Source organism: Phlebotomus argentipes, unplaced genomic scaffold, assembly GCF_947086385.1.
Source record: "Phlebotomus argentipes unplaced genomic scaffold, Phlebotomus argentipes genome assembly contig_5, whole genome shotgun sequence".
NCBI classification, from domain to species: domain Eukaryota; kingdom Metazoa; phylum Arthropoda; class Insecta; order Diptera; family Psychodidae; genus Phlebotomus; species Phlebotomus argentipes.
In genome coordinates this window covers 11,495,378-11,519,323 of record NW_026776165.1, presented here as the reverse complement: position 1 = coordinate 11,519,323, position 23,946 = coordinate 11,495,378, and the positions used below count along the sequence as shown (strand labels likewise).

At 36.9% G+C, this 23,946-nt stretch overlaps 1 protein-coding gene across 3 annotated transcripts in view; it reads right to left on the bottom strand.

Moving 5' to 3' along the window:
* LOC132256258 (heterogeneous nuclear ribonucleoprotein L) overlaps window positions 1–23,946 on the bottom strand; it is a 72,948-nt gene that overhangs the window by 8,827 nt on the left and 40,175 nt on the right. The window contains exons 5-7 of one of the 3 annotated variants that reach the window (XM_059752567.1): window positions 23,114–23,174; window positions 10,562–10,633; window positions 3,008–3,040 (exon numbers count right to left, since the gene is read on the bottom strand). In XM_059752567.1, coding sequence (XP_059608550.1) covers window positions 3,008–3,040; window positions 10,562–10,633; window positions 23,114–23,174 — 166 coding nt within the window. The remainder of the gene's footprint in view (window positions 1–3,007; window positions 3,041–10,561; window positions 10,634–23,113; window positions 23,175–23,946) is intronic. The other 2 variants (XM_059752568.1, XM_059752569.1) reach the window with 2 other exon arrangements.

Genomic DNA, 23,946 nt, shown 5'->3' with positions numbered 1-23,946 from the left:
CTTTTATATTTTAAGCTTTGCACGGATAATATTGTACAGATTTTTCGTTAGCGATATATATTTCAATATTAATTATTTTGGGATTTTTATAGCAATAATAAAAAAAGGATTATGCGATATACGCTTATTAAAACCAGGCAATTATGGAGAATATAACTTAACGTATATAACTTAACTTACGTATATAACTAAATGGTTGAATTCATGTGATGTTTGTGTGATTGAATTCCAAAAAATGTATTTCACAAATCTAATTGCAACCTTATAAAATGCAAATCTCATTCTAGAGTGCATTCAAGCATCATAACATACATATTGTCTGGGAGGAAAAGATGGGATGCACTTTACAATAAAGCAGACAGGAAGCATGAAAAGCCCCACATATGGAGTCATCCTTCCGATCCAATATTACAGACAAATTTGCCCTCCGAAGAACACACCGAGGAATCACTGCGATATTCTCATTCACTGCAAAAGTTCACTTTCTGCATGATTCTGTCTACCACTATTGAATATTCAATGAGAAACGGGGTGAAATATGAATAATCTTTAGACAACATTCCACCATCTTCTTTTCCACTCCCACGTGCGCGTATTTTGTGGGACAAATTTCACCCCATCACAGTCCCTTCTTCATGATGAATTGCTAAATGATTTAATTGCATAAATTATGCAGTTTAAAAGTCACACAGTAATTTCCCAACGGGGTATGCCACCCTTATACACACATACAGCATTGTGTCGGCTTTTCTTCATGCAAACATCATGAAAACTACACATTTGAGATATTGCATTATACAGAATTTCAGTTGAAGCACTTTAAACAGCAACTTTCAGTTGTTATTAGACACTAAATCGCAACTTTTTTCCTTCGAAAGCTCCAACAATAATCATACTTAGCGTTCTGGGATGTCTTCAGTGTCTTTTATTATTTATAAAGCAACGTTATTCTTGAATAATTTTTTTTCCCATTTTCCTGTTTTGTCAAGCTGAATTTCGTTTTTTCTTGTCAAAGTGCCTCTTCTCAAGTACACAAAACATTTAAAGAATTCTCCCAACAAAAATCTAAGTTTAACCGTCAGTTTATCAAATAAGATAATTACCCACGAAACCCCCAAAAAAAAACTCTTAATTGATATTCATCGAGAACCTTCGTCCATTAATTTAATTAGTTTAAAAACTGTGTGAAATCACACGGAAATTGACGAGAGAATTGAGCGTGCGTTGTCTAAAAGAGTCCGAAAACTTTTTTATTTGGGGATAAATTTATGAGATGACACGTGGATTACCAAGTGATCGTCTCTATTGGTGAATTTATGGGAAATTCCTGGGGTCACGTGGTGGGAATTTATTTTTGAAAGCCCTCCCAAGCGGCTCTGAGGGTGCGAGAGAGCTGATCAGCCGTGGGTTCGCTGATGGTGTCATGTGTCGAATGAGATGACTCGCGCGTCTCATGAGACATGACTGAGACAAGGCGAAAGGAGATGCTATTTCGATGATTCTGCTTGGGTCTCCTCTTCGTGGCGCGGCGCGGCGCGAAAACCCGGGGAAAATGCCAACATATGTGCGTGTTTCGAGGGGAAAATGCTTAAGCATCTCACATCATGTGTCCATACACTAAATTGGCAAATATTTATTTTTGTATTTCAACAACTCCTCAACTGTCTCTCATCAAAATTTCAACCCACGACACATATTCTAACTCTTCCACGCAATTTTCTTCTCAAAACTTCCATTGGCCATTTATCTGACAATTATATAAATTATGCGGTAATAACCTGTGCTTCAGCATTTTCCTCTCACACACACATTACAAATCGATTGGGTTCTTTTCTGTTTTCACAAAAAAGAAAACATGAGGGAAAAATCTCGAGCGTAAATTATATGTTTCATTCATAAAAGTCCACCTCAATCATGTTTCTTCTCAAAAAACCCAAAACAAGATACACAACGATAGCCTTACATCATGACCAATCAGTATGTATTTATTTTAATCAATCACAACTGCAAATACTCTAGCCCAGATCCGGACGCGCGCACAAGGCGGGAAATTAATCTTCGCGCCCATTGCAATTTTCTCTCTCAGTCGATTTGGATGAATTAATTTGACGACATGTACAAAATGCACACGACTATTTGCTCTTTGCCCATTTGCCAAAATTTTCTAATATTGCCCACCACACAATTTTCCCACTCGAAATTTTCCGTATGTAACCCATATGTATGTATGTGTGTGTGTGTGTCATTAGGAGCAAATGGCTCGTAGAAAATTGCCACCTCCCAGCAATGGGAGAACCACTTTTGCACTAAATGCAGCAGTTGAAAAGAAGGTGGAGCATAATTATGGCGAATGAATCTATTTAATACGCCATGTCAAGTGAGCAAATGAGATGAGGCCAAATACTTTCGTCCTCACAAAATATTATACAATCAATCTTATCAGCTTCTATTGCAATTTCTCTGCATTTTCTTTCTCTCTCCCCATCAATTTTCCCATCTCTATTATTGCCCTGGCATGGCCGAGAGTTTTGCTACACGCTGCCGAAGCTTTCATTGCAAAACCCCGAGTAAAACGGGAGGAGATTAATTCATTGGACGATGAATAAAACACGGAGGAATTTCTCATTTCACCACTCATCCAAGATAATATCCAATGAAATATGATAATAGTAGATATCACGTGAATGTATATATCTTCAGTCTGCTCCTCTACATTCTCACCAAAAGTGTCTTAATCGCCTTAATCATGATTGTACAACACAAAATTACTTTCTACTATTGACAATGCGTTATTTTGTCTTTCCAAGTCCTGATAGACTTTGGAGACAAATTCTATTGGACAAAATCTCCACTTTCGGCATGATTTGGTTTCTACAGACACACGCACGCACAACTTTGTCATCGTGAGATCAATTTGCAGACACATTTAGAGAAGAGGATGCACACATGGATAGAGGGGGAGGGGCGAGAATATGAATGATTTGTTTGTTACAAAAGCTCTACTCACTGTTCTTTCTGCCCGGCTCCCCCATTGTCTTCGCTAAAGTTGGGATAAATGAGAGAAAAAAGAGCGATATTATACACAAAAAGACATACAAATTGTAATGGTTAAACAAATTGATGGGTGGAAATGTTTTTGGGAGGAATATGTATGGGCGAGAGTGTCACATTGTGGAACACCCCTAAACAGAAATTACACAAAAACAAGAGTCTTTTTCTGTTGTGCGACTGTAAAAAAATATATATATATAAAAAGCACCAGATAATTATGACATTTTCCCATCTGGCTCATGCATTTTCATGATCCATCCACTGCAATTCTTTTACACTTCCCACTCTCACACCCCGCCAGATTGCAACTCTGCGTTGTGTAAATCATCACTGAGGGGGTGAGAAAAATGTTTGCGTGCAAAGTGTGTGTGAGTGTGAAAAAAGCTCACTATGGTGAAAACTCAATACAAAAGCTCTGAAATTGCACAAACAGATGCTGCACTCGCCCTCAAAGCATCTCCCCTCCCTTGCGCTCTGCAGGTGCCGGCGCGGTGTACAAAATGTGCACTCGTTGTGCTCTTTTCCACCCACAACGGCGCTTTTTTTTTTCAACACGCCTCATGGCGTAAAAAAGACTCACCACCCATCCTCAACCATTATTCCTGCTGTGTTATGCAATTATCAAATTGCAACACAGACAAGATTACACCACAGAAAGGCGAACAGGATGCAATCAGGAGGTGTTTTTTCTTTGTGTCATCCTGAGAGCACTTGTTCATTACGTGAATTATATTTAGGAAATCCCAAAGCAGTTGCTCGGAAATTAACCCTCAATTATGGTATTCTCATTCATTCACTATTTCTCAGATAGTATACAGCAATTTTTCTGCACTACCCAAAAGTTCTCTTGCAAATAACCAACACAATATGCAAATGAGAGCACTAAAATTGCGCTATAAAATTAAAAAATTCATGCAAATGCGACGGAAAATATGTGCAAGAGTGTCAAAAACACTCTCGATTATAATGAAAATTATGGAGAATTGTTGATGGAATGCATGAAAAAAATTAACCAAATTAACATTCCTCATAAATTGTGTTACTCCTCTGCTAATATATTTGATTTTCACTCTCTAGAACTCCGTGAGGCACTTTGAGAAAATTTATTGAATTGCGTTTGTGTATATTGTGTAAATATCCTCGCTCTCTCTCTTTATTTATTTATATTTGGTGAATTCCTCAATAAAATCACACACGTTTTTTTTTCTCCCAACACACTTCTTTTTCTCTCCTCCTCATCTTCATTATTCCGCGTGATTTTATCTCTCTTGGCGCGCACTGATATCTGAATGTTTTTGGACGCCAAAATGCAACTCAACAGATGAATTGGGATGTTTATGCATCCATTAAATCGTAATAATAATTCCTCTTTCTTCATCAGTCGTTACACCATTATAAAAATAACAATAATTTTACACAAAATACGTCGATTTTGTGAAAATCTAAAAGCGACCCAGAAGCGGGCAACAAAATAAAATACAGATCTATTTTCGCCCATAATGAACACATCACTTGCCACATGCTCAAGACACCCTCACAAGAAGCGCCGCGTCGCAATGAATCTTTGACTTTTACAATGTTGTGCTTGTTTTTAATTAAAAGACAAGAAAAAGATATTAAAATGAAAATACAACGCTTGAATGGGGAATGACTATAAAAAGACCTCTCCACACTCCTTTTTTTCGACAACAAGAAATCAACTCTCGGCATTGTTTGTCAGGGAATCCAATTACGATGAGGGTGATTTGGAAATATTCAATAGCGAGGCGCTGAAATAACCATGCTTTTCAGCATGAACAGACACGATAGGTCTTATTTTGTACTCAAAGCCACTCTAGGATGCTATTTTTACGGGTATTTTCCACTGTTCAACGTCAAAAAATCCACCCTCTCACGACCATTAAAGTGATGATGGTGATCTTAAGAGACTTTCTCCCTTCATGGTCTTATGTCATTTTATTGGCTACACACAACATACAATATTCTCCCCATTTTCCATTCAATGCACCCCCAAAATTGCCTAAGTGTCCCTTTTTCCTCCAATGACCCATCATGGATACATAAAACTGCCAAGTAAGTACTTTCTGTGTGTGTGTGCCGATATTTTACAGAGAATGAGAGATTTTGACGTGCCCACACGCGTTACACCCCCTCTAGCGACAGGTGGTCACAACACAGCAAGAGATTCCTCCCAAATATACATAATACGTGTGTAGTTACAAATGAAGGAGGGAATTGAGAGTGTAGAAATTGGGTGGGTACTTGTAAATCAAATCGCGTGCTCGTGAATGACGAAAGTTTCCATCTTGACCGAATTTTCTCTCTCTCTCTCTCTTTTTCTCATTCTATTGAATTTCTTTCTATCATGCCGAGAAGTATTTTTAGCGGAAATTCGATTGAAGGAATTGAGAAAGTACACACGAAAGTATTCCCTTCGAGCACTCCTTCATTTATTTTCACTCACCCTTTTCCATCACCAACAACACTGCGCGCCATGATGACGAATTGGTCAAGCATTTTAGGGCCAAGAGTCTTCCATGATGGAAAGCAATGACAGTCCATCATCGATTGACACTCACACTATTTGACTTTCTTCGATATTGTTAAGGGCAGACGAAGAAGACGAAAAAAACCTTCTCTTCTCCTCGTTTTTTTTGGGTGGTGAAGAATGTGTGGCCTGAGGGTGGGAGTGTGAAAGGGATAGAAGAGTGACAACCGATAATAAGGACCTTAGTAAGGGATTCATGAAGATTTTCATGTCCTTCTTTCCCTCAATGGTCAGAAAGGAAGGAGGAGAGAGAGAAAAAGCCTCAGTGGTGACACAATAAAGGAACATATTGAAATATTCTCACACATTTCACACAAAACACTGAAAGCTCTTTGTGAAATAGGACAACTTATCACAGCTATTGTCATCGAAAAAATACATCCTTCACGTCAAACAGCACATCCTCATCAATTTGTAGTAATAAAAGGGATATTTGTGAATTTTCTTCCATTTCGCTCGATTTTGAGATCAAGCAATCATCTCCTGTGGCAGTTGAGGTGACTTTGAAGATCATATGTCAAGTACTAAACCCCTTAACCACACATAAACGACACTCAAGAAGAAAATGTGACTGATGACAGCGGAATTGTCCTTATTTGTCTTAACAAATTATAACGAGGAAGAAGAACAAAGTCTATCTATCTACGCTATCTTTCAAGCACAATTCAGTCTATAAGTATCTAGGATTCTCCCAAAAATCCGAACTCACCTTAAAGCGATGCTCAACAGATACTTATCCGGATTTTTCCCCCATTGGAAAAGTCCACGGAAGGAATTTTCATGTAAATTTCCTCACTGTGGTTCATGGGACATATAACTTTTTTTCACCCCCCAAAGTTCCATTAAATATTTTACGACGAGGGTCACATACGGGCCAGAAAAATTCATTAAACCCATATAGTTTTTAGAGAATGGGTGCGAGATGAAGCTCCTCCGTCTGTTTAAAGCGTGAATTTTTTTTTGCGCGACAACGGCGAAATCTTTTTGTCACACATATTTATTATTAATGCACAAAATGGTGAGAGAAACAGAGTTTCACAGTAAAATTTCTCTACCAAGTATTTAAAGTGAAAATTACCATATTGTGAAGGAGAGAAAATACTCTGTTGCATTTTAATACATTCTCTTCATCTTCTGCAATGGAAAAGCCATTTGAAGGATTTTTCCACCGTTCGAATGTCATTGAATTCGACTCTTATTCAAATTTATTGTATAAATGTATGTGTGACGGTGAAAAGGAGCTTTCAAGAAATATTTGCACTGTTCCTCATCTCAAACTTCAGGACTCTGTTCCATTCACAACACACTCAGGAGTTGTATGAAAAGGACAAGTGGAAATGCATAATACATCAAACAGTGAAATGGTGAAAAAAAAGTTAAAATATTTTTCTCTACATAACGAGATACACTTTTTTCCACCCAACGAAAAGCGCATGAAAGGAATAAAAGTGACACTCAACTTCCTTTCTTTCTGATGCCTTTAGGTGTATAGGAAAAATGTGTACATAAGATGAAAAGTATACCGGAAATGTTATTTGGAATGACATGGCGAATATTGTAATTTTTGCACGCAATTTTATCAACAATTTTTCATATATACATGTATATTTCACTAATCCCCTCAGTTCAATAAATACATGCTGAGTAATCCAAAATCTATGCTTATTATATTCATATTTCAAATGATATGTAAATCAGGCTCACTCAGCATGAAATTTGACAAACAGAATAATGCAATCAATTCAATGATTAAATACCCGGGATATTCAATTCAATTGTGATATTGCATATCTTTGCCAAAGCACACATTATAATTAATGTTACTTTTATCACATTATATCATGCAAAATATTATAATTATATTTTCCTTGATTCATAAGCTTATTTAGAAAATAAAAATATGGGATGAAAAGCAAATTTCATTCAGAAAATCAATAAATTTTCATCAATAACATAATATGATATGAAACTAAAGAAAATAAATCTGATACTATTTTATGATAATTTTCAGCCATAAAAAGTACAACCTTTACATAATTGTATGTTTTTTTTTTCTCTCCTCATCTTCACCATTAGTGAATCACAATAAATGCGAATACAGAAGTGCGATGAAAACAAGTGAAATTTACATTCATGAAACTTATCATAAGAATTGCGTTCATTCCACTCGCATAAAATAAAAAAGAAAATGTGCAACAATAACACATAAATCCAACTGTACACGTCTCATCAAACTTTCACTCTAATGCACATCCATTATCATATTTATACTCTTTTGCCATTCAAATTGTAAACACCGATGGCTCAAAATCCAATTAAAAAACTCGCACGAATATGCGCGTGAGTCACAATTTTTTTTTCACTGCGATGCCACGGAAAATTCTATTGAAAGTGAAATTTGTCAAAGTGTTCAGGGACACTTTCTGTCCATTTATCATCTTCAGTCTCGCAATTGAGATGACATGCGAACGCCAAGAGATAGCGAGGAAATTAGCTATTAATACCAGAACAAGTGTCACATCATTGCATAATAAACCATAAATAATGCTCAATGTTAATCAACCATCTTCATAAATTTTCATTCTATCAGTCACAAAACACTGCGTTCAAATCCCATCTTTTCACCCATTTTTCACACAGTGTATGTGTGTGTGTGTCCTCTGGAAATCTTAAAGAACTCCTCATTAGTCACTCTCCCGCCCAAAGGTATTTGTCGTCACCTGTTGAGGAACTTCTCCACCACCGCTTTGAAATCTACACCTCACGAACATTTCCACTCTCAGTGGAAATTGATAGAGGGCGAGAGAGAGAGAGAGACTCCGAATTGAAAAAAAAGAGTCACACAGAGTGGATCAAATACACACTCCTCTTAATAGAATTCTTTGTCAAATATTTGCCATCACCAGATTCACTCTGGGTGTTGAAAGTAAAAAAGTAAAAAACTGTGTGAGAGAGAAATTGAATTGATATGGTGATAAAAATTTCATCAAATTAACAATTCCCTTTAGCATCCTGTCATGCAAAAAGTTCAAACAAGTCAGGAACAAGTTCAAACAGGGACTCAGAAAAAGCCAACACACGAAGTAGAATTTGTGAGACGAATTTTGCGGTGTTTTTTTTGACTACACGAGGGAGTAAAATTGATAATAAGTTTGGTGAAAATTCAGGGAAAAATTTCACAATTCCCTCCATCACCAAATTTCTCTTCCCTTTTGTGTGTAAAAGCATCCCTTGATCATTTCATGTCGCAGATTAGTAGGGAAATTTCCCAGTGTAAAACGTCTGAGTGGGAGAAATTGCTGGATTTGATGTCATCAAGGCAACAATAATATGCTGTAACATGACTCAAAATCCCACCAAAAACACAATCCCAGAAACGTGAAAGCACTCAAGAACGTGAGGACAATGGGAAAAACCGCAAAGTGACCCTTATATTATGTATTTGTTTGTGTGCTTCATTATTTTGTCTGTCTCTTTTTTTTCGAGAGGACTCAGAGAATTGTGTGTATGAAAATGTTCGTCAGAGAGAATTTCCGTAAAGGAGACACACAAGAGGGATTCTCTCGTCAAAGACCATTAAATCTCCTCAAATGAGAGTGAGTCAGGAAGAGGCGACAGACGGAAGTTGTTGCAGAGCTCTACGGGGGAAAAAATAGAAGTCCGACAGGAACTTTGAATGAATATATAAACAACACTCTGGCAAATGTTTACAATTGTGACACATTCAATCTGGGGATTTGAAAGAAACGAAGAAAAAAGTCTGTGCCCAATGTCAGTTTATGAAGGAAATTTGGCACACATAGCTAAATAATCAAATGAAAACGTGGTTCCGCACAATAAAGCTCAAGATGGCCCACAGTTGGCTCCTCTATAAGAGGCATATTCTTCACGCCCATGGTTTGTAATTTATATTTGATGCGTGTTAAATATTCATCACATTAAGCAACTAATATTAATCCGCACATCATTTATGCACAACTTTGCCGCGAATATCTGATTAATTGCCATTCAACTTGTCTCAACACTTCGTCACCCCTTTTTTCTTCACCCAAACACACTCTCTCTACACATCATGATCATCAATGGGGCAATTTCTGTCAATGAAAACCATCAAGGAATTTTTGGCATTGAAACTTTTGCGGTCAAATTCACTAAATTGCGAATGCCATCATTTTCCTCCCTCTCTCAATGTCAATTAAATTTATGAATGAACTTTTGCCTGAGTGTTACTTAGCACTCTTTCACTCTCTTTAAATGGATGAGCTTCGCATGCCTTTTGCCACCCTTCGTTGATTCTATAATTAAATTTTCGCTGAGCCACAGTGGAGAAAATGTCCACTTTATTGTGCAACTTGAGATGACGAAGCAGTAAAATGTGACTTCAAATCCCTTCACATTTTGACTTTTAACTCCCTTAAAATGGGGAACAAAGAAAAACTATATATTCTGATATTCATCACAAATAATATGCTGATTTTGCATAATTTTCACGAAAAATTCACCCTCAATTTTCCTGTTGGAAAAATATCGGGAAAAAAACAGAGGACAAAAGGCAGAAAAGTCTGGGGAAAAGAGGACATTTGTACTGAAATAATTCAATATAGAATCATTGCATACATTTATAAACGCAACATTTAACCTCTATTTTAATAAATAGAGCGATTTTGTGGAGATAAAATGAGTTTCATTCACTCTTCTGCGACTCAATTTTGCTACAAAAAGCCACAAATGATACAAATGATTTCTCTTTGTTATGCAATTACTAATCAATTTCCGTGTTTATCTGATCAACTTTTGCTTAAATTCATTTATATTCAAGGTTTTTTTGATGAAATTTGACTACATTTTTATTATATATAAAAAAAATTGACAAGAGCGTGGAAATTGAGTTAAGACAGAATGTCTACTAATGTATGCAATATTTCTACATTCAATTGCGTGCATCCTTCGTATTCTACTCACTGTATGGCTGCGGACGTGATCCGTAGAGTGGATCCTGCAGAAGGGGTGATCTTCCATTTCCGACCTCTTTCACTGCAAAGACAGAAGACAAGAGAAGTGTCACTGATAAATGACACACTCGCCAGTCCTATCAATGTCTCTCTGTGCGACGCTCACAGAATGTGTTGAGAGCACACACATTTTTTCTCTATAAAAGCCGTGATAATTGCAACCGTTGCCACGGACAGCCGGAAAGGCTCCTAAAAAATAACTGCAATATCCTCTGCAATTAAATATTCGCCATGAACCCGAGGGAGAAAATCATCATACACTCATACACACACACGCGAGAAAGCAGCTCGAAATAATGTGGATAATTTTTGTATGAAACGCCACCAACCCCAGACTAAGGGGATGAAACACGTGAAAGTACATCATGAGCGGAAGCTGCAAAAGTGCTCAACTCATGCCGGAGCAATGTGAAAACTTTTGTTGATGAAGCACTCATTTGCCCATTATTATTCACTTTTCAGCTCTCTCATTATTTTCGTGCCCAGTTTTTCCGGGGAGCTCAAAAATACCTGTATGGCGAATATGAAAACAATGTGGTTGTGAAAGAACTCTTGACGCACCATCAGAATAGAAGCCAAAACCCGACAAATTGAATTTGTGTGAGAAGAGAAAAGTCTCTTTTGGCTATGAATGGATATTTTATCTTGTGAGACTATAAGAGAAAATCCCCCCAAATTTGGCGGTGGAATCAATAAAAGCAAATGGCTTTGGTGGAACTAAAGTCCTCTCTATCTCTGTCGCCCTTCCACTCTCACCACTGGGTCACAATTGATTTGGATATTGGGAGGAAAAGTAAGAGAATAGCTGTGCATCAGTGTGTCTTGTCATTGTTATACACAAGTCAGAGAAGAGACTATTGGAAAATGCAAATCGTGATTATTTCAGCATTATTCAAATCATATCAAATTGACTGTTTTTGGGATGTCGATTCGAGTGAAAAGCACTCGTCGTCGTTATAGTTCGTGTGCGATACACCAAAATAAGGACAACGATGGCGTGGGAAAAGGAAAATCCATGTCATATCTACTGTATCGCCACAAAGTCATTGCGATGGAAGAGATGTTTTTGATGAATTTCAGCTGATATGGCCTGTGATTTGCATGGAATTCATTTTGCTCAACTTGCAATGCATGAGCAAAATTGAATTTTTAACCACTGCAGAGAGAATTCGTTAGACTGGCAAATATTCTCGTCAAACATCTAATGGTATGTGACATGACTTCCACAGAAACTTTTACTTGGGAGAATATAATTGATACTCTCATCGATTTTCTCACACTATCATTTGTACATAAAAACTCTGGTACAAATGAAATAGAGCAAAAGGAGAGTCTCAACCAATTGGTACAATTTAGACACATTTAGACTTGTTCACAGTGTGACAGGAAAAAGTGGTGAAAGTTTAATGACTTCTAAAATTCACCAGGAGAGCGAGAGTGTGAGAGAGAAAAAACTTTTCCTACTTCAAGAAAAGTGAACTCTTTTTCACTCGTTTCGAGAGAGAAAAAGCTGAAAAGTCAATTGAAAATCTGAGTGGAAATGGAGGAGAAAAAAAACTTTCGATACATTCCAATTAAAACTGAACATACTTTTGCTCATTGTCGTTGTGGCTTGTTTTCAACCCCCATCATGATTAAAAATGTGAGATAAAGCCGAAAAGCGATAATTAGAGTGGATTTAATTAAGAAAAAAAATCGAGAAAAAGTCTGGCAATTTCCTTTCAGCAAAATAAAAATCGATTTGGCTGTAAATTTTATCCATACACATGTAAATCCATGAAACAATGCAATTTCCTATATTGTACGATATATGTTCAATTAAATCTCCTCTTATGCACATCATTTCGAGTTCATCTTCCTACAAAATAATCTCCACACTATTATATGTTTGCGAATATGTTTTTGCCACCCCAACGAAATGGCAGTGGCAAATGGAAATTGAAATTTTAAATATTTACATTTACACCGGCAATCGTCTGATCATTTCACATTTTGAAGGCCTTTTCTCTGACTCCGACCCACTTTTTTCCACCCCCTCGCACGCCATTGCACGCCCATTTGTGACGATCTCAAAGCACATCTTCTTCTCTCGTGTATATGAATTTTTATAGTTAATTCCAACTCCTCATCGTGCAAAGTTCATATCCGGGGGAATGGAAAGAAAAGATGCCACATGAAGGCAAAGGCGATATAATGAAAAGCCCCTCGAGGTGAAACTTTAGGTGCACAGAAGAGAAATCCTCCTTTAATATTCTCAACATTATATCGCCACCTTGTGTGTTTGTGTGCGCGCTCTATTTTCACCCCCTCTGGCCTCTTTTTTTCCCACCCGCAAAACATACACAAATACGTGTGGAAATGCTTCCTCCATCATTTTTCACTCTCCACCAAGCAATATTGCAAAATATCCTTGGCAATATTGCGGGTGGAGAAAATAGCCATAAGACAAGCTGGGGATTCACCTTAAGATATTACATAAATATAAGAAAGTTCCAAATTATTCACAAAATTGCAAATCCCGCAGATTAAAGGGTTTCATTTGCAGCTTCTTCTGCGAGTCGAAAATGCCAAGTACTCTTCATACCCATTTCTTATGCCTCAACAGAAGGCTATTTTTCATAATAATCAACTTCCTTCTGCTTTTTATTACTCCTTTTATTACAATTCTTTCCACTCTTTTCCCTTCGCATTTCCCCCTTCCCCTCCCCCACCCCTCCCATCAGTGCTTAATGAACTTTCGCCATTTTCCACGCGACTGCGAGATGTTCATCCACACAGAGAGAGGAAAATTGATTCATTTTGCCTCTGACAATTGAAGAACAAAAAGGTTCTTTTTTTTCAGAAGGAGAAAAAAAAGAACACAATTTGAGATATCATTAAATTCTTGACCATATTTCCTCTCTTTTTTTTCCTCAATACAATAAAGAACAAAAATATTCCCATTGTGATAAATTCAAATTTTTCCAAATAACAAAAAAAATTATCCACCCTTGGCATTTTTTTTTTCTCTTTGCATGCTGAATTACAAGGAACTTTGTAATATTCAGTAAATCTCCTTTTCTCTCTCTCCCTTTCTCTCTCTTTCTTTCTTTCTTAAACATTGTCTTCAATCAGTGCTCATAAAGGAGCAAAATTAAATGGATATCATCCAGTGGAAAAAAGTATTATATTTCCCTCTGTTGTGAAACAATATATTTATAAAGTCAGAAAGATGGGGATGAGTATCTTACTGTCCTTCGCACATTTTCCCTCAAGGCGGCACGCAGAAAAATATCTTCCAGATGTTTTGTGTTTGGAAAAGGGTTTGATTTGGGTAGAAAATTCACTGAAAGCTCACGTGACTTTGGCTTAAGTCATCCATAGAGGAAAAGAGGGTAGTTTTGAAATCAGCCGAAGATAGACGAAAATACAGTCCTAATTGCCACAATCTCCCCTACAAACCTTATTATCAGTCAAAGACAAGAAGCTTTTGCACCCAAATGGATATAAAAGGAAAGTCACGATTGGTTTCAGTGACAGGAAAAGAGTGAAATCATGTGGAAATATGGGATAAATGTAGAGAAATTTAATTTCCTCTAGCCTCTCTTGTCCATCCAAAGTCACTCTTTCTTCTCAAACAGAGACAAGAATAACAAAGAGAAATATAACCAAATAATTGCTGAGATATTGGACAAGAGAGGACAAATTCCTTTCTGATGCTCTAAGAAATTTGTCTCTAAAACTTTCTACATTGGATATAGTCCTGACCAACAAAAGACCTATGAAACTTTTGGCAAACTTTCAGTTGTAAAATAAATTAAACTCTCAATAAAAGGTGAGGAATTCCTTCACGTGTCGCGCGCGCGGAAAGTTTTATTGGCCGTATTCTGTCACCCCTAGACACTGAATTTTCCACCCCCAAAACAACCACAAACATACACATATAGACACTGGCAAAATCAATAGAATCACTAATTCTTCAGTGAATTCGTTACCCCCAAAAAATAGGTTTATCGACCCACTCTTTTTGGCCGCACCACTGAAGAGTGTGAGAATTGCTTTTTCACGAGCGCCACCCGCCAAAATACATCGCGCGCGACCAAAAGTGAGGGATTGAAAGATGGTAAAATATCATGTGATTGTGATATGATAACTTTAGCGTGATACCAGGGAATAAAACCAAAAGTCATCCCCTTATTCACCATATATATATAGGAGGCAAAAGGAAGTTCAATTTGCCCCCGCGCATAGACTTTCAGTAGAACGTGAAAATCGCAATAAAAAGCTTTCCTTTCCACATATATATCAAATACACACATATTTTCCCGTTGATGTGGTAAAACTTCATCCTCATGTGATCACATTTCCATTTAATATAAACAATTTCCTCCCCCATTTCGAATTCTTTTGCCAATGTTTCCCAGTCTAACAAACAGATTTTTTTTCCACTGTCTCTCTCACTCTTACCGAGAGGCCAAATTTGAAGGGTGAAAAATATTGACGGAAAACGAGGTATTTTTTTTTCAACGTGCGCACGAGGGAAAAGAGGAAAAAACAACACTGTTCACATTTGCAATAAAATCTCCACCAAAGAAAACTTTTCACATCAAAGCTCTGAGCGAATATTCACGACTTTTACCTCTCAAACAGTATTTTCATTTGACAATCTCTAAAGCACCGAATCACCAGAACCACTTGTATGATGGAAAGTTCGCGCGCGTCTCATTGGAGGGAAAAGATAAAAAAGCTCTCTCTTCTGCGCGTATAACAAACTTTCTTCGCAAGACAAGGACGAAGAAAAAAGCTAGCGAGACATCGTAAAATAAACAATTTACGCTCAATTGAGAAGTCACTGGTGAAGATGGTTGTGAAAGAGTGAAAAAAGTAACCCCGAGAATGAGGTGGAAATTTTAAGAGGAAAGAAAACGGGCGATAATGTAAACACCCAGATTCCTCTTTCAGCATTGCGGAATAGAAAGAAAACATCCACATTATTCGCATTCAACGCATTCATGACCTGATATAAATTTCACAACTAATTAGATTCTCACTAAAGAACTGAGGGTTTATTTGCCAAAGCCAGTGAAACTGGGCTTAATTGATCGGAATTTCCTTATAAACAATGTGGAAACAATGTGTTGTTTTTTACCATATTTCTTCTTCTTCTAAGAAAAGTTGCTGATAGTTTTTATTACAGGAAAAAAATAACCGAGTATTAACTTGCCAAGTTAAAATGTTCTTCTACTATAAATTCAAGCATAGTCATCTAGAGAGTTCTCTTATCATGTAGTGAACTTTCCCAAGTTTCCACCCAAAATGGCATAGTTGGTAAGAATGTTAATCAGATGCCAGACAGACGAGGTAATTTGTGATTGACATAGCGCGAGGTTTTCAGAGAATGCATCTTCTTGACAAGAGTATACTATATATACTATATTCTCATGTGAAAATACCTGAGAGAAAGACACATTTTCTGAAACAATTTGCCTGCAATTTTGCTGTCTTATTAGAGTGCTGAGGAATTGAAAATAACGACTTGAGCCAGTAGAGACATCAACATTTGTACAAAATGATTTAGAATGTGAAAATCTACTTTTAGACCATTTTCCTTCTCTCGATTTTCTCCCTTTTTTTCCTTCTTTATGCTCTCTCTCACTCCCTATTAGCGTTTAGTGAGACGCCACACATTTTCCTCATGCACTGATGGGCAAAAGACAATAAAAAGTTTGCGTCCCTCGAGGCATCTTTCTTCTATCTTAACATTATAGTGTTGGCATTTGTGCACTCTCACACATCGCACATACAACTAACTCAAGTGTGTTCTATTTTGGATGGCAACAATAAAGTAAATATAGCAACTAAAAACAATTAAGTGCATCAACGGGGAATTCGTCATGCCGCCACAATCTCGTTTAAGAATGCATCATATGAGATTGATTCTGGGTTATATTCTCATCTTCTAGTCCTCTCCTGAGATTCTCATAAGAGCATCATGCATATCTTCGTAAGGCACTCGAAGATCGAACCACTCAAGGAAATTCCATTGAGAAATGAATAATGAGTTGTGCTCTAAACTCCATAAGACAAGACAGCGCGCCATGGGTAAAGATTGAGGAAACAATTAGCCCCCATTTTGAGATCAGACCAAGAGGAATTTTCCAACACTTGCACTCGTCAACAATGACGTAGCATGTCAGTTTCAATTGTACCCGGAATTTCTCTTTCTCCCCTTCTGCAGGCACTTAAAACATCCTTGCGACGCCACTGCTATTTGCACTCATCTCTCAAAACACCATCGAAATCACAATTCTCTAGCACTCAAAACTACACACATATAAACTTAGGCAAAGGCATTTGAGTCGGAAAACTTCTCAAATTATATCCTTCACTCAATACGAATAAAGTTTCATTGTTTAAGAGTAATTACCCCCATCGTTAAAATATTACAATCTCGCTTCTCCCCTTATCTTATGGCTCTCTTCTATACACAGATGTTAAGCTGTGCAACCATTTTACTGACTCAATTAATTTCACTTTCACTCTTCAAAACCATAATTTCTGATGCAAAAGCATCTTCTCTCAGCAAAGTGGAAAAGAAAAAAATAATAATATTCACCCAGAGACAATTACACACATAAACTTTTCAATTTGCAATCCCTCAATTTGTGCCCAAAGTTTAGGCCACATGATGAGAAAAAGCCTCTCTCACTCTTCGCATCTTTCCGAAACCCATAAGCCAAGTGTAATTACGACACTGTGATGGAAACATCGTTTACCGAGCAATTTTGGTCACATGATGCTGCCAAGAGATCATCAATGATTCCATCTATCCCAGGCATTTGCCATGGGGGGATGGCAAAACTCCCCCAACTCCTCTGGGATATGAAAAGTTGGGAAAATCCCACCCACGATCAATGCTAGCTGGGATGTTGTCTCTGGGTGGACTTTTCAACGTTGCGACGCTGGGAATGGGAATCATTAATTCAAGCCAGAGAGAGAGAGAGAGAGAGAGAGAACCTCAAGTGGCAATAAAAAATCATGAGGCACAGCCTTCAACAGTTGATGATTGCGCCCAAGATCGAAGAATTAAGGGGATTTTCCCAGACAAATTATACCCTCAATTTACTGTTTCAGCATGTTAAAAAGAATGTGCAGAAGATGCAAAGTCACGAAGGAAATTCAATTTATTACAGAATTAACTTCCTTATGCACATCAGCATCACGTGGTGTGCATCACATTAAGAGCAATTAAAAACCACCAAGATGCAAATTTATTAAATTTTCACCTTAACCCAACGTCAAATGGTGGTTAAATTTGAGAGATTCATCCCACATACACACATCCGATCAATACTCATGCTCAACCCAGAAACAACCCCCCAGGGAGAGAGAGAGGGAGAGAGAGAGAGAGAAAGTGGAGAAACTATAACGTCTCCTTTCCCACACTTCAAGATGATTGATGAGAAATCAGTTAGTGAGATGTAGTCTCGCCATACCGATATATATATATCGGGAAGTTTTGAGGAAAAGCATCCGCCAGAGAAAGTTTCTTCTTCTTCGCTATATCCTGAGAAGATGGTGAACACGACAGTTGCATCTGGAAGCATTTCCACGTGTAAATCTCAACTATATCGATACCTACTCATGGAATGGGCGCACTTCTGGATAAGCGAAGTTGTAAATTTTGCAAGATAGAGAAGCATTTCTCAAAAAGACATTGAGTACGGTGCAGAGATTCCAAAGCGGACTTTATACTTCTACCCAAACTCAAGTGATATGTGATCCTTCATTAAACTTTGAGAACATCCATTCAATATCTACCAGAAGATATTTCACTACTTACATACATATGTGTGTTATATACGTATGTATATGACAAAGTCTCATAATCTCTCTCCATTTGCACAGACATGCAACATTGTACTACCATTGTGCACGATGATATTTTCACTCCCAAATCACAAGTCCTTTCTTACCTCAACATATCATGCAAAATTTATACAACTACCACATTGAAATCTGGGAAATCTGTGAAGATTTTACAGCGACAAAACATCAATCAATTCATTGCAGAAACACCGACACTGAATATCGATTTTCTCCCCTCAAAGCACACAAATGAAAGCTGTTAACCGAATGAAAGATCATTTGCACAAGGGCGAAAAGAGCGAAGGAAATGCAGAGAATCTCAAACACCACACTTTTAAACCCGAGATCCAATGAAAATGTGCAATAATAAATATTGAACATATCACGAATCCTTTCCAATTTTATATTGATTATATAATCCTAAATTAAATAACAAAAACAAGAAACCCTCCTTAAAGTCAATTATCTAACTTTTGTCCGCAATCTTCCTCTGATTCTCTTACCTTTATATAATCTAAAAAAACTTTCCTCTTCCTAATGGTTTTACTTCTGGCAACATATTGCAGAAGATGTTGTTCAAGAGGAGAAACACCCAAAAGTCTCATGAATAAATTGACTTTATATGATGAAAATATGTCATTAATGTATTCCACAAGAGTCGCAAGAAAATGCAGAATTTGAGTAACTCTGTGTCATTTAATCTATCTCACGAAACACACTCTAACTACCCTTAATGCACTCTCTCAAAGTGGAAAAGAATATTTGACATGCAGACGGAGAAGATAAGATTACAGGTGAAAATTTGCACTGAATCACACTCAAAGTGTATCTGCAAAAGCAGAGAGAGACAGAGAGAAAGAGATGCAACAAATTAGAATACCAACGCGAATTCACGAATTGATTTAAATTTCATCCAATTTCTCAGAGGTGAATTGCTCCGAGTGAATCCCAAAAAGGATCAAATGTTGAGCTTCATGGATGAAAATCTGACGCTTATATAGCACTTCTTGAGTATAGAGAAAATGGTGAAAAACGTACATGTGAATAATGCAAAGGAAAAAAGGAGGGTGGAAACTTTTCAGCCACTTTTTCCACTTGAATGAACAATTTTAATTCAAAATCTATTTCCGTCCTCGCGCTCTCCGGAATGAAGAGCGCAAGACGGCACACTTTGGAAAAATCTCACAAAATTTCATGTGCATTAAATTCAATTGCTCATTCACGTGAAAGAGAAACATTGAGTGAAAACTTTTCAATTGTGCATCATTTGCACTCAACTATTCTTCAATTTAGTATGGAAATTATCTAATATTTCCTCTCATTCTCCCTCTCTCCTCCTCCTTCTCACGAACAGCAAATTTATTGTCAACAAATTTTGGGATCTTCTTTCTTGGTCTGGAAAAAAAACACGTCTTTATCAAGAAAATTAAGGAATATTCTGAGCAAAAGTTTATCCACTGCAGAGAACAATTGAGCAAATGCGCAGCCAAAGCAAGAAGTGTTGCATGGTAATTTAGAGAACAGCAAAAATCTCCACCAAGTCTTGTGTGGAAATTGCATTGGGATGAGAAAATCTGTTGAGATTTTCCACTTCATCTCATGCAACCGCATATAAACCGAGAAAATTTACCGGTAGCTGCGATGCAAAATCCTCAGGTATTCGCCAGGATAAATGGCATTAGTTTGCAAATTCATTTGCATTGCAAATATTTATGTCATTTTCTCACACAACAATCTCACAACTTCTCTTTCTCTCCCTCTCTCATTTATGCACACCCTTTTCTTCACCCACATCAGCATCAGCCTCCGTTCAAGCATTGGCGCATGAGAGGCAAAAGAAAACACAGCTCAACTTTTAAGATTTCTCCCCTCTCTCTCTCTCCACTATCCACCTTGCCATTCTTGTGAAAACACACTCGAACCGGCAATATTGAGAGAAGTTTTTAATCAAGTGGATGCATTTTTCCCTCTTCGTCTCCACTTGAAACTGCCTTGAGAATTATTCCGAGAAAGGAAAGTCAGACGCCATAGAAACTCAAAAATTAATAGAATACTTTAGCTAAATTGGAAGATATACTCCATACGTATATGAAGCTCTCTAAGGTGAGTCTAACGTATGTGGAGTGAAATGTTATTAAATCCCAATGGAGAAATTGTTTTAAACTTGTGCCTCTGTCTCTCTATATGTATACACTTGTATTCCAAGCTCTAAAAGTAAGAAATTGGCACAAGAGTGAAGACAAGACCTCTTCTTCAGTACACTCATTATTGTAGACTTATTATAAGAAGACAGAAAACAGTTTGTTTGAAACACATTTTAAACATACTGAGAAACTGTAAGATATTCAATATGGACGGAAAACAAAATATTCAGAATGAATCTCAGAATTTTTGTGAAGCAAAATGTTGCACATAAAGTCAGGCTCTTTCCCCCCAACTTATTCAGAGGACACAAAAACATATTAAGTAAGCAAATTATCATTGGATTCAAAGAAAACTTACCGATAGAAACGCCCCTTCTTCGGTGACGTGTGTCATTACATATCTAGCGAGGAGGATTTTGGTAAACGGACACACCGACACTTGATTGTGTGTGATCAACACGTCGCTTTTCACGGTGGGCGGCGGGTGGATGGTCGTGGGGCCCATCGAGACGACAGGGGACGATCGCCACCGCGAGAGTCACGTTTGACAACCCTGCACACAGACAAACAAGCTCTATTTGCATTCTTTTCATCTTTCTTCTTCCTCTCTTTCTCTCTCATCTCCTGTGTGGACTTTTCTTCTTTCTCTACGACTTTATTTAAGTTTCTTCTTCTTCTTGTTTTTACATCGAGAAAATTCTTTATGCATTTCCAACACGACCACGAGCAAAAAAAAGTGTTTTGAAAAGACAAATAAATTCGGCAAAGAACAAATACTTTATACAACCGAGAGAAAGAAGAGAAATTATATATACACAAGGATTTTCTTTTTTTTTGGTCTTTCTCTTTACTCTTTCTTTGTCTTTTTTTTTAATCTTCAATGCCAAAATAAACACAAAATATGTACTCAGTGAAAATCAAAAGAATAACAAAATGTTTCAAAATTGTGTTTTCTCAACAATATGTTAAAACTTATATTATTGGAATTTCTTTGCTTGCTTCACAAAATAACACAATTTTTTCTTCTTCTTCTTCTTGTTTTCAATGAACATGAAAAAACGAGACAATTAAATGTGGAAAAAACATGCGTCTTTGCTTTTTCCCGAAGGGATTGTATTTCTATTATTTTCTAAAAATTTCATTTCAGTTTTTGTGCAATTCTCAAACTTTATACAAAAACCACTGTCGAGTCGAGAAGTTTCCCAATTAAAACTCTGAAACCAGTGACACTAATTTAAAACATATTAGCTACTTTTTATCCGCAAATAAAATGTTGTATTAAAAATGCTTTTTGTTGCCTTAATTTTGCAATCCGCCTAAAATGTATTATCTCAGCCAGGGAAAAGTGACTTTTAGTCCATCCCTCGGGGCGCGATGGAGTGTGAGAAAATTACATTTCCTCCATAATTACTTTAATTGCCGCATTTTCCTCGTACTTTCCAAAATGTCTATTTAAATGTCCACCCATAGTGTAAAGTGGCAGAGATAAAAGTTTAACGTGAGATAAATTCTAAATTGTCGTGCTGAGCGGGAAAAAAAATGTATCGATTCAAAGTCTCTTTGCAGTGAATTTAGGCATTTTTCTTCTCTCTTCAAAAATCAGTCACCCTTCAGGAAAACAAGACACCGTTTAAATGTACAGTATATCTGTGAGTTTCTGCTTGAGAGTTTGGTAACAGAAGAATATTTATGGATATTAAAGTAAGAACATGTCTTTGAACAAATTAGATAAAAAACAAATCAAAAAAGCAAAAAGAGTTTATCAATGTTGAAATCTAACAAGAGATTTCCATCACCAAAATCTCCAACTCTGGGAGTCTACAATTATATTTATATATATATTTTATACAAATATATATTTTTTCTAAGAAATCTGTCTGATTTGCATGCAATGAAAAGAGATAATTTGTTGTTTGTCTGTGTGCTGCAGGTATAGAAGTTGGCGTTTCGTATCGTTTGCGATGTATTTTATTTTATATATCATATCAATAATATATTTTTTAAATATCTATATCTTTAGTTATTTTTTTACCTTCGACGAATTAACTTATGAAAAACTATTGAAATCATGAGCAATGGAAAATATAATAGACAAAAACCTCTTGAGCAAGCTTTCATTCTTCTGTTTTCCTCTTCATTTCATGCCAGAAGACAAGGAAAGCGTGCTCAAAACAAAAACCTCTTCACGCAGTAAATTAAAAAGGAATGAAAAGAAGAAAAATAATAAGATTGGTAAAAAAAATCCTCATTTGGACAATGTGTGGAAATAAAAGTAAAATTAACTGAGAATTTCACTTGTTTCTCGCCTGAGTAAACGAAAATATTGACAAAAATAGACTTTTGAAATAAATTCATCACCTTAATCGTCATCGTTAAAGAACAAACAAATAAAGATGACAATAAAATTACACCACTTTCCTCCTTTTCTCTTCCTTTCAAATTTAGTACATGAGGTCACAGTGAAAATGTAGATAACATTATACTTCTTATTTTCTCTCTCTCTTTCTTACCAGTTAATGTGAAATCCCAGCTCGTGTCGCTGTCATTTTTATACACATTCAACTTCTCGGGCTGCAAAGACATGGACAGAAAAAAAGACAAAGAGAATTAGACTAAATATTTGGCTTTTTCACGGGACGGGGGAGAGTAAGAGAGATTTTATTTATTGATCCAACACTGCATGGCGCACACATTTTCAACAAAATGGCAACATTCACACACAGTCACACACGTGAAGAAGATAGACAAAAGACCCCACATCTCATATCCCGCCCAGAGTTGCTCAAGGTACCGTTCAATGTCGTGAGAAAGCGCGCACATCATTCTCCATGCGACGATTGTATCATCTTTCAACCCCTATCTGACACCCCATCAACTCTGTGCGCCATCCATTTGGTGTTTCCATGCTGAAAAACACGCACGCAATTGAGCAATGTAATCGTCTCACTTTGTTTCAAGTGTCCTCCTACACATCCCCCCCCCCCCGTACCCAAGAAGACCAAGCAGCGCCATGGCATAAATTATGTTGGGGAGGTGGATGAGGCAAGACATGCTTTACATGCTTTGGATAGTTGAATTTGGTACAAATAAGACCAAATATTCACTCTGAAATTCGCCTCAGAAGTGAGATTATTTGAACAAGAATCAAATCAATTTCAGCAACATTTCTGGTGAGAATTTTGAATTAGCACACAGATTAGTTCTGGCTGATCTTGTGGCTGATTAATAGTTTATAAATAGGGTGGAAATACACAATATTCACCCATCACAGTCTTCGCAGACGAATCTATCATTCTGTGCCATAGTGAATAAGCTAACCAAAGTCATCAAAATCGATTGGAAA